The sequence below is a fragment of the Taudactylus pleione genome, unplaced genomic scaffold (genome assembly GCF_031769625.1).
Source record: "Taudactylus pleione unplaced genomic scaffold, aTauple2 ptg000256l, whole genome shotgun sequence".
Taxonomy (NCBI): Eukaryota; Metazoa; Chordata; class Amphibia; order Anura; family Myobatrachidae; genus Taudactylus; species Taudactylus pleione.
The window spans coordinates 12,364,510-12,380,795 of record NW_028284658.1 but is presented as its reverse complement, the minus strand read 5'-3'; the positions used below and the strand labels follow the sequence as shown (position 1 = coordinate 12,380,795).

Genomic DNA, 16,286 nt, shown 5'->3' with positions numbered 1-16,286 from the left:
CACCCACAGCTTTAGCGACCGACCAGGTTGATGGTCGTGATGGTCAAGACCATCGCGACCATTGGGGCTTGCGACGAGACCCTAAGGTTGGGTCTCGGCAACCACAAGCCCCAGGGAGCTTCCTGCCCTGATCGAGCAGGAAGCTCCCCACTGACATCACTGCTGATGTCAGTGCGGCCGCCCACAAAACGGCAGGCGTTCTGTTAGGAACGCCTCCGTTTGTGTAGCCACCCCCCTGCCCCGCCTACAAAACGGGGCGAGCTGTTGAACAACATCGACAGCCGCCCCTTTTGTAGTGAGCTCCCGAGCGAGAGAATTTCTCTCTCGCTCCGGGGCTTGCGCAACATCGACCCGGTTGCGCTTGCGACCGAGTCTGAATGAGACCCTGAGTTCTCAGGGACCCCTAACAGCTCCATGTTTTCCAAATCTGCTAGCTGGTGCACAGGTGCAGTCAGTGCTAACTAACAAATTTAAAAAGATCCACAAGTGGTTTAGAAAATACGAACTGTGGGCCTGATTCAGAGCCGGACGCTATTTGCGCTCGTTCGTTCAGAAAAAGGGGCCGGCTATTTAAATTGAGCGCTCACTCTTTGAGGTCTGTTGACACCTCTATGTCTGAGCGAGCAAACGAAACATGCGCTCGCTATTTTGTAAAGACGCCCCCTGGCTGCTCGCATCCTACGTCATCTCCGCTATTTATTTGATTAATTGAGTACATCGAAAAGCATCTGAACTGCTCGCAGTGCTTGTGGTAGGTTTATCCTACCGCAATCATGCGAACAGTTCAGGCTAAGAAACAACCAAGTGACGTGGTCGATGACGCTGCTTTGTTAATTATGCACACCCTTAAAACGCCCATTTTGACCATTTGGCACGCCTGCGTTCGGATCACCACTCCCCTTTTACCACCCACAAACGCCTCATCCTGTCACTCAAATTAGCAGGCACTCGCTATTTTGCGAGCGCTCCATTTCCGACCGCACTGACTGGTTGGCGCATGCGCATTACGACGCATGCGCAGATGTGCGAACATCGCTCGGAGTGAACGAGCGGCCGCTTACGAGCGGCTCTGAATCAGGCTCTGTGAGGGGTCCCTGAAGGTTCAGCCTCCACCACCTTAGTGTGTCACCTAGTATGTCACCTTCTATCAGGCAAACATAAGCCAGTTAAAGCCTACCTCCCAACATGACCCATTCCAGGAGGAACAAAATGCTCTGTCCCTGGACTTCCCTCTTAATTTATACCTTTCTTATGAATTATTAGTTCAACACAGGTAATGGCAATTAAGAGAGAAGTCCAGGAACAGAACATTTTGTCCCACCTGGAATGGGTCATGTTGGGAGGTATGGTTGAAGCCATAAACACAAGTGCAAGCACAGACAAAATGGACACAGAGCAATGTATTTCCTTGCTGTTTTTTCTCTACATATGTATTGTTTTGTGTGATAAATTTTGACAATCTTTCAAATGCTGCATTTAATCCAAAAGCAATTTAAACTATAATTTTTGCATACCACCAAATAAGCCTAATACTAGCACAAGAGGTGTTGGTGTATATAGACATGGCTTTGCAAACATGTATGTGGGGTTTGTCAGAAAGCATTTGGTCAGATCAAATGTGTGGGCGTGATCAGTGTCGGACTGGTGCATGAGGGGCCCACCGGGATAATTAGTGGTAAGGGCCCATGCTTAAGGGGAGTGGTCATTCACCAGAGGGGGTGTGGCCTGCCACCACAGACAGTTGGCTAACCATTAGGCAAATCTTGGTGTAGATTCTATAGAAGTGAACCAAGCCCCCTTGTTAATCAGTGGTCCTGCTCCACCAGGTAACTGACTGTCTAATAGTGTAACAATTTATAATTTGGGGTCTGAAACCTTACACCTAGAGGGGGTGGGCCCACAGGCAGTGGAGCCCACCGGGAATTCCCCCTATACCCCTGTGGGCCAGTCCAACCCTGGGCGTGATATATTTTCCTAATATTGCTTTTTGATATGATGGGAGGTATGTGATTAGGCTGTCATTTTGTCTGAATGTGTTGACCCTATAGCACCCCTGCTATTATGATAGTTATGTTTTTGCCCCTTGCCTTCCCTTCTACTACACTTGTTATTCTAAAAAATGTGTTGTTTATAACCTAGTTTGAGCACCAGAATAGTGGAAACCATCCCTTTTACACACTGGGAAAGAATATGCTGAATTATTTAGTTTTACTCTATTACAATTCATATTTAACAGCAATCAATATTTTATGAACATACTGTATAAAGATCCAAGTGATATGTTGAATTGCCCAAGGGATACATATATTTAGTTACAATCTCTTCCATTGTTATTATTCTTTTATGTTTTGACATAAACTAAGACTAAAAAATCTGATGGTTGTTATAACCTACACAATACATTTGTGCTTTGTAGTATTATTTGCTAATGCATTGTCTCATAGATAAATTCTGCAAGTTTACATTTCATATATTGCTGTCACCTAGCATGCCGACTTTTTAACAAATCGCATTATTTGATATTACAGAAATATGTAACTGTGTAATGGAGGTGGCTACTCGCTCTATATCTCTGGTAGCTCTTTTTTGTTGTATTAGGGATGCCGGTCTGGAGCTGCCATGCCGGCTATCCCAAAGCCATGAAAGGGGACAGCACCATCCTCAGGTGAGATGCTCTTATGATGTCACTGATTAGTGGGAATGGGAGCTGTGAGCGGGGGGCCATCTTCAGCCTACTGATACCCACTCCTTCCTATAGGTAGGTGATCCAGATTGCAAAAAGGGCTTCATCCAGATCCCTCTGACTCCTGCCGACCTCACATTGTGAATGTGTGACCCAAAATAACACTGCCGGAATAGAACCCAGAACTGTGAACTTTTGCCCCTTCTAATAGCACTGAAATTGTTAATGTTAGGGATTGCTGGGCAAATGCTTTTCAGAGCAGCTGTCCTGACACCGGAGCAATACTGAATTCCACTGGTAGATTTGGATTTGCCATCGGCAATTGTGTCAAATCAGATGCTTCATTGGTGCCTTCTGGATTATTAATGAATAGGACCCTGCTGTAAAATATGTGTAACTATAATAATAATGATTGGTATAATGACAAAAATAATATACATAAGAATAATCACATGATCTGTCAGACACGTCATGATAGACGATTACTAGGAAGCGACTCATTCTACCATGCCTGTAGAGCTTTGTCGGGGCATTTATAAAAACTAGTGCAATCAAAAGTTGTGTTGCCTATAACAACCAATCACCTTTAATTTCTAACCGAATACATACAATTATTGCTCTTACAGCGCTGTGGATGATGATCTCTTCTTCTCTCGTAATGCAAAGAAAACGTAGATAATCATCCCCAACACTGTAAAAGGAATATTTGTATGCATTCAATTACTCATTATGGTGTCTCTATTGTAGTAGTGATATTATCTCATTCTTCATATAGTTTAGTTTTTAACTGTCTAGCATGTTTTAGAAAAATCATTTACACTACATTTTTTTCCCTTTGTACCAGTTTTCAGAATTGGTCCTGTAGTGCTTGGTTATATTTTACTTGGATGCTGTATGTGGTGCCATGTTTTTTTAATCTTTTATGAAAATATTTTAGTAGTGGAAACCATTGTTGCAAATATAATTTTGGCTCATATTCAATGCCAGATATCTGAGACACAACAAAAGGGACAGCATGAACAAACCCAAAGGGTATACCTTCATTTGGACACAGTGTACTGTCATGTAAATCAGCTGCTTGTTAATAAAAGACACACTCCTCTTACAAACAGTAAAGTGGCCTTCAGCCTGCCACCTGCCATTCTGACACCAGATAATGATAAACATGCAATGTGACAGCCAGCAAAGAGCATTTCTCCGGCAAGTAAAACCCACGTGTGCAAACACAGACTTGGAATGGATGTTTACACTGCAGAGAAAACATCACTGTCATTGGACAGTCATGCCCTACATTGCAGATGTTACTTAGGGGCCCATTTATCAATAATCGCATACTCGATGCGATCTGCGGGTGATATTGGCACCCAAAATCACATTACAGTATGTGCTAAAACTTCCAGAATGTATTAAATAGCACATGCAGGGACATGGGCTCCAAAAGGAGCCCAACATTGCGATGTGCTCGGAGTGAAGTGACCGCTACAGCGATCTCTTCACCCCTCTACCCGGACTGTTGCGCATGAGTGATCTACTGATAACGCATGTGCGGCGGCCATTGCTGAGGAACCCTCTCCTGGTAAATTTTGCAAAGTGTATCCTGAAGCCTATCTCCAGATGGCGTTAGCTGTGGGGGCTAAAGTCTGTAATGCGAAGGTAAACCTGACAGTTTCACAACCCCCATAAAAACCGAAGGGGGTCGCGGCTGCTGTCGGAAATTGAGGGACTGCAATAGATACATCTGGAGGATAATGAATATTTGCTGGTATACCTTGAAAACTTTTTTTTTCCTTCTTTTTGGGTAGTGGTGGTGGTGGGGGGGATGTGCCACAAATGTTTCATGATAAGTAGGCCCCTTAGCGCTTGGAATTGTCAATGGAAAATAGAATAATAACACTTGTTATATCTCTTATAAGGGGTGAACCAAGGGGCACTTTAATGAAAGGGCAAAGGGAGGCATTTGCTCTGTGTCCACATTTATAGAGAGCCCAACATCACAGGTAATATAATTAAGAGTGCCCCTAACATAGGCCTGATTCAGAGATGGAAGCAATGCCAATGTTTAAGCAGTTTGAGCGATTATCCATAATCTGCACAAGCGCCTGAGTCGCACTTTGCATGCATCAAGTTTCATTATCAGAGTCGCTCGCAGTGAGGATTTATTCACAAGGTGATTGACAGGCAGGGACCGATTATGGGCGGCAGCGGGGAGATGGCAACTCAAATGATGGCATGTCTCTACCTGCGACTGAGATCCCATACGCAGCCAAAATGGCTCTGGTGTCTCAGTTCTGGCTACCATTCTGCGCTACCATACTGTCACTCAGAAGTTCGATTGTCACCGATGCTGCGTCTTTGTACGCAGTCACTTGGATTTGCAAAGTCGCCAGTGGGCGTATCAATACAAATCCTGGTGGCTGCGACATTTGCATATTTTCACACAGCGCTGTGTACAAATTTGCAGCTGCGAGGGCAATAGCGTACAGCTCTGAATCAGGCCCATATTTTCTTTCTCAGCCCCCAGACAACAAGCCCCTTATTTTGAAGAGCAGTAACAACTCTTTCAAATGAGTTTCTGTTTATTGCAATATTGGGGTTTATGTATCAAGCAGTGAAGAGCATGGGGAAGTGGCCCATTTCATTTATTGTATTAAAAGGTACTGTGTCCTGTTAATGTCAAATATTAGACTCTGCACTTATGCTAATTGTTTTGGGGCAATGGACAATTTTTTGCCGACCCACTTCAGTGGCCAGCACCATACGACTCTTGCTAGGATGCGATTTGCAGTGATAGAACTTTCTGGATGCCTGGCATTCTGCGCATTGGTCCGATGAGCAGGAGCTGGCAGGTGCAGCAGAGAGGACAGTTGAACTGCCACAGACTCCCTAACTGTAGTGCTGACTGAGGAGAGAGTGAGGAGAGTGGTGAGACGCAGCACACTTACCTGAGACAGAGCGGTGTTCCCGGTGACTGAAGATCATCGGGGTGAGACTGAGGCTGTTAGAGTGACCAGAGATCGGCAGAGCAGCTCTCAGACAGCAGCAGTGTTCGGCAAGCAGCTTCTTCACTCCCAGTTGAGGTGGGCAGAGAGGTACTCCCTTCTTCAGTACAGCCGCTGGTGAGCACTGAGCAATACCTAGCAAGGGCACATTTTACCATATAATCAGCTCCGAGAGGGAGGAACAATTGGGCAGGTCCTGCCAGCTTAAGGGGCAAAGCAAACACCTTCATGGAGGTTAGTAAGATCCAGTTAACTGACTACACCTTCCTGCATCATTAACAGTGAGAGCCCCAGCGATTACTGTGTAACCCAACAGACTGCGCTACAGACGTCTGAGTGCAAGTGCCTAACCCCAACCTCCCCCCAGGGGCGCCTAACCCTAATCCCCCCTTACCGATCCCTAAACCTAACCCTCCTGGGGGGGGTACCTAACCCTAACCTCTCCCTGGGGGTTCCTAACACTAACCCCGCTAGCTATCCTAGACCTAACCCTCCCCCCCCTCGCGGCTAACAGGACTTATGCCCCGGACTTACCTCACATCGTCCTGGATTCCTGCGTCGGGATTGTGCTAGGCATCGGCATTTACGCCTATCATAAATCCCTAGGCGGCATTCTGCTGTCGGGATTGTCACATAACTACATCCCCTTTCATTGCCCTTGTGAAGGTATAAGAGGTGTATGAGAGGCCAAATACCATTACTGTCCACTTATATAGATGACCTTTCCATCCAAACCTTCGTAGCCTTCTGTGGTTTGGAAGGATTGATATAGAAAGTAAAGCACCTTTTTGATCATTTCTCACACAATAACCATTCTGCTGAAGTAGAAATGGTACTTGTTGCAAGCCTTCCATGTGGAACCTTTTGGGTTTCAGGAACCGATTTAAAGCTTTTACATTTAACGAAGGACCCATCTTGTTTCCTTATGGGAAAAATGTGACTGGTCCAATCTTTCTGCAAGGGGCTTGAGCATTGTAGTTTGCCTCCTGTCAGGGCTATGTATAAAGTGTTGTCTAACTTGCAACTTCAATATCTGAGTGGTACGCATTTTTGGTAAGGAAATCATTTTAATGGTAAACTGAGGCCAAATTGTACAGTTAAGAGCTGATAGGTTGGTACTTTGGTCCTGATTCAGACCCTCTCGCTAGAGGCGCTCGCTCGCATGCAAAAAGGGGCCAGCCAGGTAAAATCCCTGATCGCAATGCAAGGCTCAAGGACGCCCTTTTTGTATTTGCGAGCGGCGACGAAGCGATCGCAAACTAGCTTAATACCGCCCCCTCTACTCTCGCAGAACACGTCAACTCCAGGAAGTGTATAAGACCATCGATAACATTGAGAGCCATTGGAAGCCCTCGCAAGGCTTAAGGTAGCCCTAGGCGCCCACAAGTTCTGCGAGTACTTCAGTCAAAAATCAAGCTAGGTGACGTGTACAATGACGCGTCTTTGTAATTATGGACGCCCATTAAATGCCGTTTTGACACACCTGTGTCCACACCACCACTCCCCCGTTTACAAACACCTTCCCTGTTACCACCCACAAACGGCACATTCTGTCAATCAAATTTCAGAAGTCACTTCCTGCTCGAGGTCCATTCAAGCAATCGAAAAGTGATTGCAAAGATACGGCCGCATATGCGCATAACGGACCGGATGCATGCGCGGTAGCAAAACATCGACATTATACGAGTGAACGGATGCTTACGTCCGGGTCTGAATCAGGCCATTTATCTTTTTCCACGTAATCTTTCTCCAAGCTTTAATAAATCTTCCCTTAACCACTTAATTGGCTAATATTTTTTCGAAAAAAGGCTCAGAAATTGTCGTTTATGTTAGGATTGAATTCGGTTAAGAAGATCTATTTAAACGTATCCAACACGATTTTATAAAAAAAATATTTAAACAGTATGCCATAAAAATAGAAAATTTGTGGTTTACTGTATTGATGGCCATTGATGGCTATACATTAGATGGCCAATGGTTTTGAACCATCATTAGAAAAGCATTAAAGACTGCAGTCATCTATGGTTGGGCTTTGCACATGTGCAGAGCGTGACCATCGGGTTTGCACCACCAATGTTTTGTTAACATCAGGTGCTGCCACTGATGGGTTGGCATCAGTGCTTGCCATCAGGCATAGGCAATCAATGGTTGTCATCAAAGGGTCCATCAGTGATTACTATCGATGGCACAAAAATCATCTATGGTGAACCATTGATGGTTTGCTCCCCTCAGTGGCCATCGCTGCTGGTGGCATGACGGGCTGCAAGCCATCAAAAATGGGGGCGGGGCTTAGTGGGCGCCGGTGGTTGGGTGGTGCTAAGCTCTGTCCCGTAAAGGAAAAAAAAATAGACATCGGCTCCCACTCGTCAATTGATGGTGGAGAACCATTGGCTCTCTGCCATCAATGGTAAAACCATCAACCATCGTCAGTTAACCATTGATGATTGCTAACTATCGATGGTCAATGGCCATCCCTAGTATACTGTGATTCCAGAGAAATGGGTAGGGATGGCCATTGGTGGTTTTCTATCAGTGGGCACCATCGATGGTGCCATCAGTGTTAACCATCTATAGTGTAACATCGATGGCTTGTACCACTCGATGGTCACCATGGCCGGGTGCATGGCGGGCCGTGGCCCAATAAAACCAGGGGCGGAGCTTAGTGGTCCGGGAACAGTAAAAACAAACAAACATTGGGTTCCACTTTTCCATTGATGGTAAAACCATTGGCAAAACCATTGCAAAATAAACTTTAGTTAACCTGCGGCTCTCCATTGACTGCAATGGAGGGAGCCGTTCATTGGCTGAGAGAGGCGGGGGCTGACCTCTCATAGCCAATGAATGCTCAGATACGGCTCTACAATGGGTAGAGCCACGTCTGAGCTCTTTATGCGGGAGATAACAACCACTGTGGTTGTTATCTGTTGCGTGGCTCGGTTTTATTCGTTTTTTTATTTTAAGAAGACCATGGATCCCTACTTTGGACTGAAGAGGGTCGAGCCACTCATAGGAGAAGGTGAGTGTTTTTTTTTTCCACAGGTACCCTATGGATAATTTACTGGTCAAGGGGACCAATGCTACAGGGATACATAGGTGAGTATGAGTACATGTGAGTGTACATGTGTAAGTGCATGTATGATTAAGAAACTTATACTGTGTACGGTGTGTGTGTCCTGTGTTTTTTTAATATTGCTTTTGCAGTGGAACTACAGCTACCTCGAATAATGGTACTCGAATGCTGGTCCAAGTACCAGCATGCGGGGGAAGCTTGCCGGGACCTGCAGTTCTACTGTAAAGACAATGGGCAAAATTTACTAAGCGGCGGGTTCTAATCCCCGGCGGTTTGATGGCGGTTTGGCGGCAGTTTTGCTATCCGCAGATTTAAAAAGGCCAAAACCCCTGCAAAACCATTGTCAAAACAAATTTTAGAATAGAATAGAACAGGGCTGTCATTTAGAAACCGCTGCCAAACCCCGGGGTTTAGAACTGGCCGTCAAACCGCCACCAAACCGCCGAGGTTTAGAACCCGACAATTTTTCCCAATGTTTTTAATCTGCTTTTTTATACACTACACCTACACTATCAACCCACCACCGACCGCCCAGGGGTGGCGGGGATAGCCCCAGGCTATCAGCCTAGGCTAGGGGTGTCCTGGAGAGGGGGACCCCTTTATTTAAGGATGACTAGCTGACATGGCTGATGCTGCGGCTGGAGGGCCCGGTGATAGGGCTCCCCTGGCTGTGGAATCAGCCCCCCGCTAGGAAGGGTCCAGTGCTGGTTCTGGAGATTACAGGGGGACCCTACGCAATTTTTTTCCCTTGTAATTCCAGAACCAGGACTGGGTCAGAGCCCAGTGCTGGTTGTGCTAAGTACAGGGGAACCCTCACAATTTTCCCCCTGTACTTAGACAACCAGGACTGGCTATGAAAAGTCCGGGGCTGGTTCTGTTTTAGGGGGGGACCCCACGTAATTTTTTCTAAAAAGTTAACTGTTTCTAATCCCGTTACAGTCAGATACATGCATGCATCTCACTGATGTGTGCATGTATCTGTGTGAAAACGAATTGCTCATGCTGAAAGTGAAAGCATGAAGCAGTTCTGTTCAGTCGAGGACTTGCAGTTCATTTTGAAGTGGGATTTGCGTTCGATTTGTACATGAACATGCCAAATCGAACAGCAAATCACTGTTCAAAACCAAACTAAATCAAATTCGATTTAAAAAATGCTTCTAAAATCGAATGTTAGTAAATGAGGGTTTTGAAGAGGGATTTGAACTTTCGATTTGATTCGGTTTTAGGTGAGCTAAATCGCACATCAAAATGAAAGTAAAATCGAATTTTGATAAATATACCCCTAGATATACTTTCTGCCTCCAGTCAACACGATCAGGGGATATGTAGAACACTGTGCTGGCTGGAGTCTCTGACCCTCGCTCTGGCTGGCTGTTTGTGCGCCAGGTCTATCACTCCGCCTCCGGTCACCAAGAGTGGGGAGGTGTGTGTAGCATGCTGTGCTAGCTGGAGTCTCTGGTTGGTTACCTTTGCACCAGATCCGTCTCCATAAAGATTGTAAAGGAGCACAATACAATTGGGAGCTTCCGTATCTGATCTGTTGTTCTGTATACAGCAAGAGGATGATGGACAATATTCCTGATCAACACGTTTCGCTCTTGTCCATGAGTTTTTTCAAGATAGAGGATATCCCTTCCTGGTCTTCTTTTAAAGCCATACCATCATTCATTAATTAATGTCCCACAGTTGTTTATAGAAACTTTCCTACAACTAAAGGAAGCCTTTTAGATGAATCATATAAAACATTTAATAAATCAGTTTGAACACTTATATATAACTTTACAAGAACTAGTACGGATCTGGATTTTCTGGGAGTGTGTGCTAATCTAGTGTGGATCAGGCTTCTCTGAGTGTGTGCTAATTTAGTGTGGATCCGGCTTTTCTCTGTGTGTTTGCCAAGTGTGGATGCTGCTTTTCTGGGTGTGTGTGCTAATTTAGTGTGGATCAGGCTTCTCTGGGAGTGTGTGCTAATTTAGTGTGGATCCGGCTTTTCTGGGTGTGTGCGCTAATTTAGTGTGAATGCAGCTTTTCTGGGTGTGTGTCATACATGCCTACCCTCCCAGTTTTCGCGGGAGGCTCCCGATTTTTCGGGTAACCCCCCGCACCCCCGGAAGGGTAGGCATTTCTCCCGCATTCTGCCCACTTCCTGGTGAAGTGGGCAGAATGAGGAGAATACCCGTGGCGATCGTGGGTCTCCGTGTAGGGGGCAGGGCTTAAAACATGATTCTACATGAATCATGTCAGTTGGCCCTGCCCCTATGCAAATTCTAGCCTATCGCGGCAGTTTTACCGCGAGGGGGCGGGGCTTAATGACGCGAATCATCAGGCCCCGCCCCCATCACCCCCCTCCTGCTTCTCTTACCCAGGTTTCTCCCGGGAAGAGATCTGAAAAGGTAGGCAACTCTGGTGTGTGTTCAACCCTCCAACATGACCCCTTCCATTAGGTACCAAACACTCTACTCCTGGACTTCCCACCTAATTTATGAATGCAGTCACCTGTGTTGAGCTAGGTAATTGATGAGATGGGTATTTCCCCACAGGTGGCTGCAATCATACATTAAGGGAAGTCCAGGAGCAGTTCATTTTGTACCTAATGGAACGGGTCATGTTGGAGAGTCTGGTGTGTGCTAATTTATACCGCTTTTACACCAGAGTCCCGGGTCTGACCTGGGATTTGGAACACGTCTCCAACCCGGATCAGACCCGGGACAGCCCCCCTTTTACATTGTGGCACGCCGTGTCGGCACTGTTCACACCGGACCCGAGTCAGCACTGACCTGGCTCTCCGGCGCAGGTAAGTGGCGCTTCTTCCCCTCCCTCCACCTCCGAGACCTACTTACCTTACTCCGCAGCGGTCCGGAGGCAGGAAGGGCGGGTGGGGTGCGCTGCTCCGCTATGGTCGGCCCGGCAGTGGACGCTTGGAGATGATGTCATCTCCAAGCGCCACTGAAGCCGGCCAATCAGGCGGCATGTGGCGCGACCCGGGTCATCGTGACCTGGGCCGCGCCGTTTACACTGCAGGGTGACACGGGAATGACCCTTGCTCAACCCTGCAAGCTAGCCGGGTCGGATCCCCGGGTCACTGGACCCGGGTTGATCCATTTACACCTACTAAAATCCCGGCTTGATGTGCGTTCACGTGCATCAACCCGGTATTTTTCAGTCGCTGTAAAAGGGGTATTAGTGTGGATGAAGCTTTTCTGGGAGTGTATGCTAAGTTAGTGTGGATGTGGCTTTTCTGGGAGTGTGTGTGTGCTCTTTTAGTGTGGATCAAGCTTTTCTGAGTGTGTTTGCTAATTTAGTGTGGATACTTGTCTAGTGTGTATGTGGCATTACTCTTGGCACATCAGAATATATATATAGGCAAGAGCTAGACACAAGCTTAAGCTGCAATGTAACTCCAAGGCTTATTTTACACAAAATCAGAGTCGGCCATACACGGTGCGATATGCACCAGCCGACACGACGGGGGATCCAACATATCAGGCGGTCCTGTGATAGGATGGCCTACCAATCAATAGCCTGGCTCCCCCCACCCCCATAGCGCTGCATAGGATCACACATCGCATCCCCTGATTGACTGAACCTGCAGTAAAATCTGGGGGTGCGATGTACATCCACACGTGTGCGCGCCCTGTCCGATATCATGCCCATACACGGTGCGATATAGCAGCCAAATCGTACCAATCCGTCGGATCGGCTGCTTTATCGCACCGTGTATGGGCCGCTTAAGCTATACTATCTGTTTATATGTCAGTATTTATTTTGCTACTATTATATATTCGTACTGCTTCTGTGTAGTGTATATGGGCTGCACTAGGTTTGTAATAGAATGAGATTGCATCTATGAGAGGGGAGGGGGAGGGGGAGGAGGACGGAGGCCTGGGCTTCTCCTCCTTCACTCCCTCCTGTCTCCTTCCCTGCCCCCTCTCCCAGTCTCCTCCGGCTTCTCCACTCCAAAGGCCTTTTAAGTAAAACAGAGCAACAGCGAGGCGAGGCAGCAGCATTGTACGGACTTATTACAGCGTGCTACCACAGACAGTATCATACAGGATGGTTGGGATACCGGGATCTTTTCACTGTAAGTATTTTTATTTCTTGATCTCCTTTATTTATTTTTACTTGTGGGAGGGGAGGTCATGGCCACCCCTTCATTGCTGATAATGTCTTCTTGCGCGATGTTACTGGATGGGCCTTTACACTACAGCAGTAAGCTGGTAACAGTTATTAGATCTGTGTTTTTGTTTGTGTGGTGGTTGATGGGTTAACACATTGGTCTTCAGCCCACAGTCAGCACATCATCAGTACCAGTTGTAAAAGTTTTCTGTAGCTGTTAGTGCTATAAGCCTGTCTGTTGTGTGATTATTATTGTTTATGTGTCACTGTGTAATACATGGATTTTCTGATTCTGGTAATGTTCTGCATACTCATACATGTCCTGCTGCTGGCCTACTACCGAGATCTGACCATTATGTCCTCAGTCTGTGCTGGTTCCAGGCTGTGGTCAGTGGCCAGCTGATGACATTTGATGATTGATCAAGAGTTCCTGGGTGATTAGTTGCTTTATAGTAATAACGGGTAGTGTGTGAAACCTGGCTGCAAGGAGGTGCGGATTGCTGCAGAAGTTCTGGCAGTAACAATATGTACATAATCAAAGCGCCTAATGTACTTCCCATGGGGCCTTGGGCAATATACTTGTTTGGATGGACCCACTCCATCATAAATTGCCACAGGTCCATACGTGGGAATCTAGGTTGTGCAGAATTTATAATCTGGTTATATTTTCGTACTTGTGTACTTTATGGACTCATTGCAGAGAGAACCCAATGAATGTTTTAATTGGTACTTGTGTACTTTACGTACACAAGTACCGAAAGTTGTCCCCACCTAAAGAAGAAAGTTGTCCCCTCGCGGGCTCGCTGCTCTCACCACGCTTCGGGCTCGGTGGCTCGCTGCGCTCACCACGCTTCAGGTTCGGTGGCTCGCTACGCTTGCCACAAGGTTATGTTCCCCCTCTATACCCACTTGGATGGTAGGGAATGACGCTGGACACTGGCTAATGACGTCAAGGTCCTCACTCATTATTATTATTATTATTATTATTATTATTATTATTAATCATGGTAATGTTTAAATCCCCTTCACGGAGAGGACCCTGACATCCTCAGCCAGTGTCCAGCGTTATTCTCTACCATCCAAGTGGTCATAGAGGGGGAATATAATATAACCTTGTGGCGAGCGTAGCGAGTTACCGAGCCCGAAGTGGGGCGAGTGGACAACTTTCTTCTTTAGGTGGGGACAACTTTTGGTACTTGTGTATGTAAAGTACACGTACCATTTAAAACATTCATTGGGTTCTCTTTGCAATGAGAGTCTGTAAAGTACACATGTACCTATATTTTTTTATTAATAGTCCACCCTCTACTCTGTAAATATTATGTCTCCACATGGTGGTCTGTTTATTTCCATATATTATGTATGCGCTTAGTGTATACAATCCAGCACAAACTATCCTTTTTTGGTAGTTCAGGATGTGTACTGTATGTTTCAGATCGTGGCTTCCATGCTGCACTGTATAAACTTTTCATCAGCAACTGATTCAACACTGCCTCAGAGCACAGAGTAATTATTATCACACTTTGAGACGTGTATTAAGCATAAAATCCTCAGAAATCAGCCGTTTTCTGATGATTTCTTTATTAATAGTATCCCCTCAATGTATTAAGATGGCACCACAACAGATATCTTATATTTTTTTTTTTATTGCAAAATCAGTCCCCATAGATTATATAGAGACAGCAAAATTGTGACATGTACCAGACAGGTTTAGCCCGATAGCTGACACCCTCTTGAGTATTCTTCGGATCCCTCTCTGGTGCGCTGTATAATGAATGCGTATTCAGAAAGATAGGTCTGAGTCAGAAGTAAAATTCTAGTGGTAGCTTTCGCTTATTTTTTTCTTTTATTGTAGGCATGTACTGTTATTGGAGCCTTTGTCCCTGAAAGAGATTATTAATACATGCACCCAATAAATCATTTTTTATTGCCGTAGTATACGGGCAATAATCTATAGGCCCCTTTATCATCTCCCTTCGTTAGATATAATTCATTAAATGTATCATATAAATTGATGTTTGTGTGGTATACTTTCTGAAGTCACTTTACATAGGGCAAAAGGTACTGTACCTTTTATAGCATATTTTGCTCCTCCTAGGTAGCTGTATGTATTACCTGCAGCCTTATTTATCCATTTACACTTGGGTCATCAGGTAAAAAATAAAATAATAATAGTAAAACACTTTGCTACTGAATTTAGTTTACAAAACTTTCTCCACCATTCATACTTTCTAACTCGGACTAAGTTAAAGGGTTAATAAAATCCACCTATAAGTGTTTCAGAGTTTACTTTTACAGTAGTTAAATCACAACGAAATATCTTGAAAAAATTATGGTGTCTCCAATGGGTCGGGTATGGGATACCGGCACTCGAGATCCTGGCGGTCAAAATCCCGACGCCGGCTTTCCAACGGGGTTAGAATAGCTCCGCCTCCCAGTGCCTAACCCTAACCCTCCATCTTCCCCCTAACTTACCTTTGGGATGGTAGCATCGGTAATCTGACAGGTGTTACGTTTTCAGCGCTGGCATCCCGCATGCCGGTATATAGACCGCATCCCTCTCCAATTAATGTCTGCACTTCCATTTTGGAATGAGTCCATTTTCAAACCAGTATAAAGCTCGCAAAACTGTCATTTTTTGAATACAGCCTGTAAAATGACAGGAACTGGTTGGTAGGTACTTTGGGGTCCATTCTCCCTATAGATTGTAAGCTTGCGAGCAGGGCCTTCCTACCTGTATATCTGTGTGTTATTACCCAGTTTTGTTCTATTAGGCCGGGATGTACTAAGGTTGCGGTGACCTTTAGGCCAGTCACCGCAACCTTACTAATCGCATATGTACTAACATATGCGATTAGTATCGCAAAGGACAGCTCTTGTGATAAGAGCTGCCCTTTGCGAAGTACCAGATGCGGGTGATGGGGTCTTCGTGGGACCCCGCCCCCTACGAGCCCCGGGAGCTTTCTGCTGGTAACCTGTGCAGGAAGCCCCGGGCTCCTCCTCCTCCCTGCACCCGGAAGAAGCTTAGGAGAAGGATGATACGGAGGACCCAGGAGGAACGCAGGCTGGCGACCCTGGACAGCAGATGAGTGGGAGCTAGCGTTGGGCGACGGCGGGGCGGCAAGGCAGCGGCGAACCGGCGGGAGCAAGCTGTGGTTAGAAGACCATAGGCTTCTATAGGGTAACGCCAGGTTTTTCTGGCTTTACCCTATGCACCGATAAAAGTGTGTCCGGGCCTTAGTACATATGGAAATGCGGTAAACGCCCTGTTTTCGGGGTTTTTACGGCATTTTCCCTTTAGTACATCCCGGCCTTAATGTTTACAATTGTAAAGCGCAACGGAATATGCTGCGCTATATAAGAAACTGTTAATAAATAAATTAAATTCATCATGGCCATTCATCTTCAGGGGTTCAGT

At 45.9% G+C, this 16,286-nt stretch overlaps 1 protein-coding gene across 2 annotated transcripts in view; it reads left to right on the top strand.

Moving 5' to 3' along the window:
• Window positions 1–12,622: 12,622 nt before the first annotated feature.
• Window positions 12,623–16,286, top strand: part of CBFA2T2 (CBFA2/RUNX1 partner transcriptional co-repressor 2) — a 49,648-nt gene continuing 45,984 nt past the window's right edge. Inside the window, exon 1 of one of the 2 annotated variants that reach the window (XM_088480653.1) lies at window positions 12,623–12,833. In XM_088480653.1, coding sequence (XP_088336779.1) covers window positions 12,806–12,833 — 28 coding nt within the window. In that variant the 5' untranslated portion in view covers window positions 12,623–12,805. The remainder of the gene's footprint in view (window positions 12,834–16,286) is intronic. The other variant, XM_088480655.1, reaches the window with a different exon arrangement.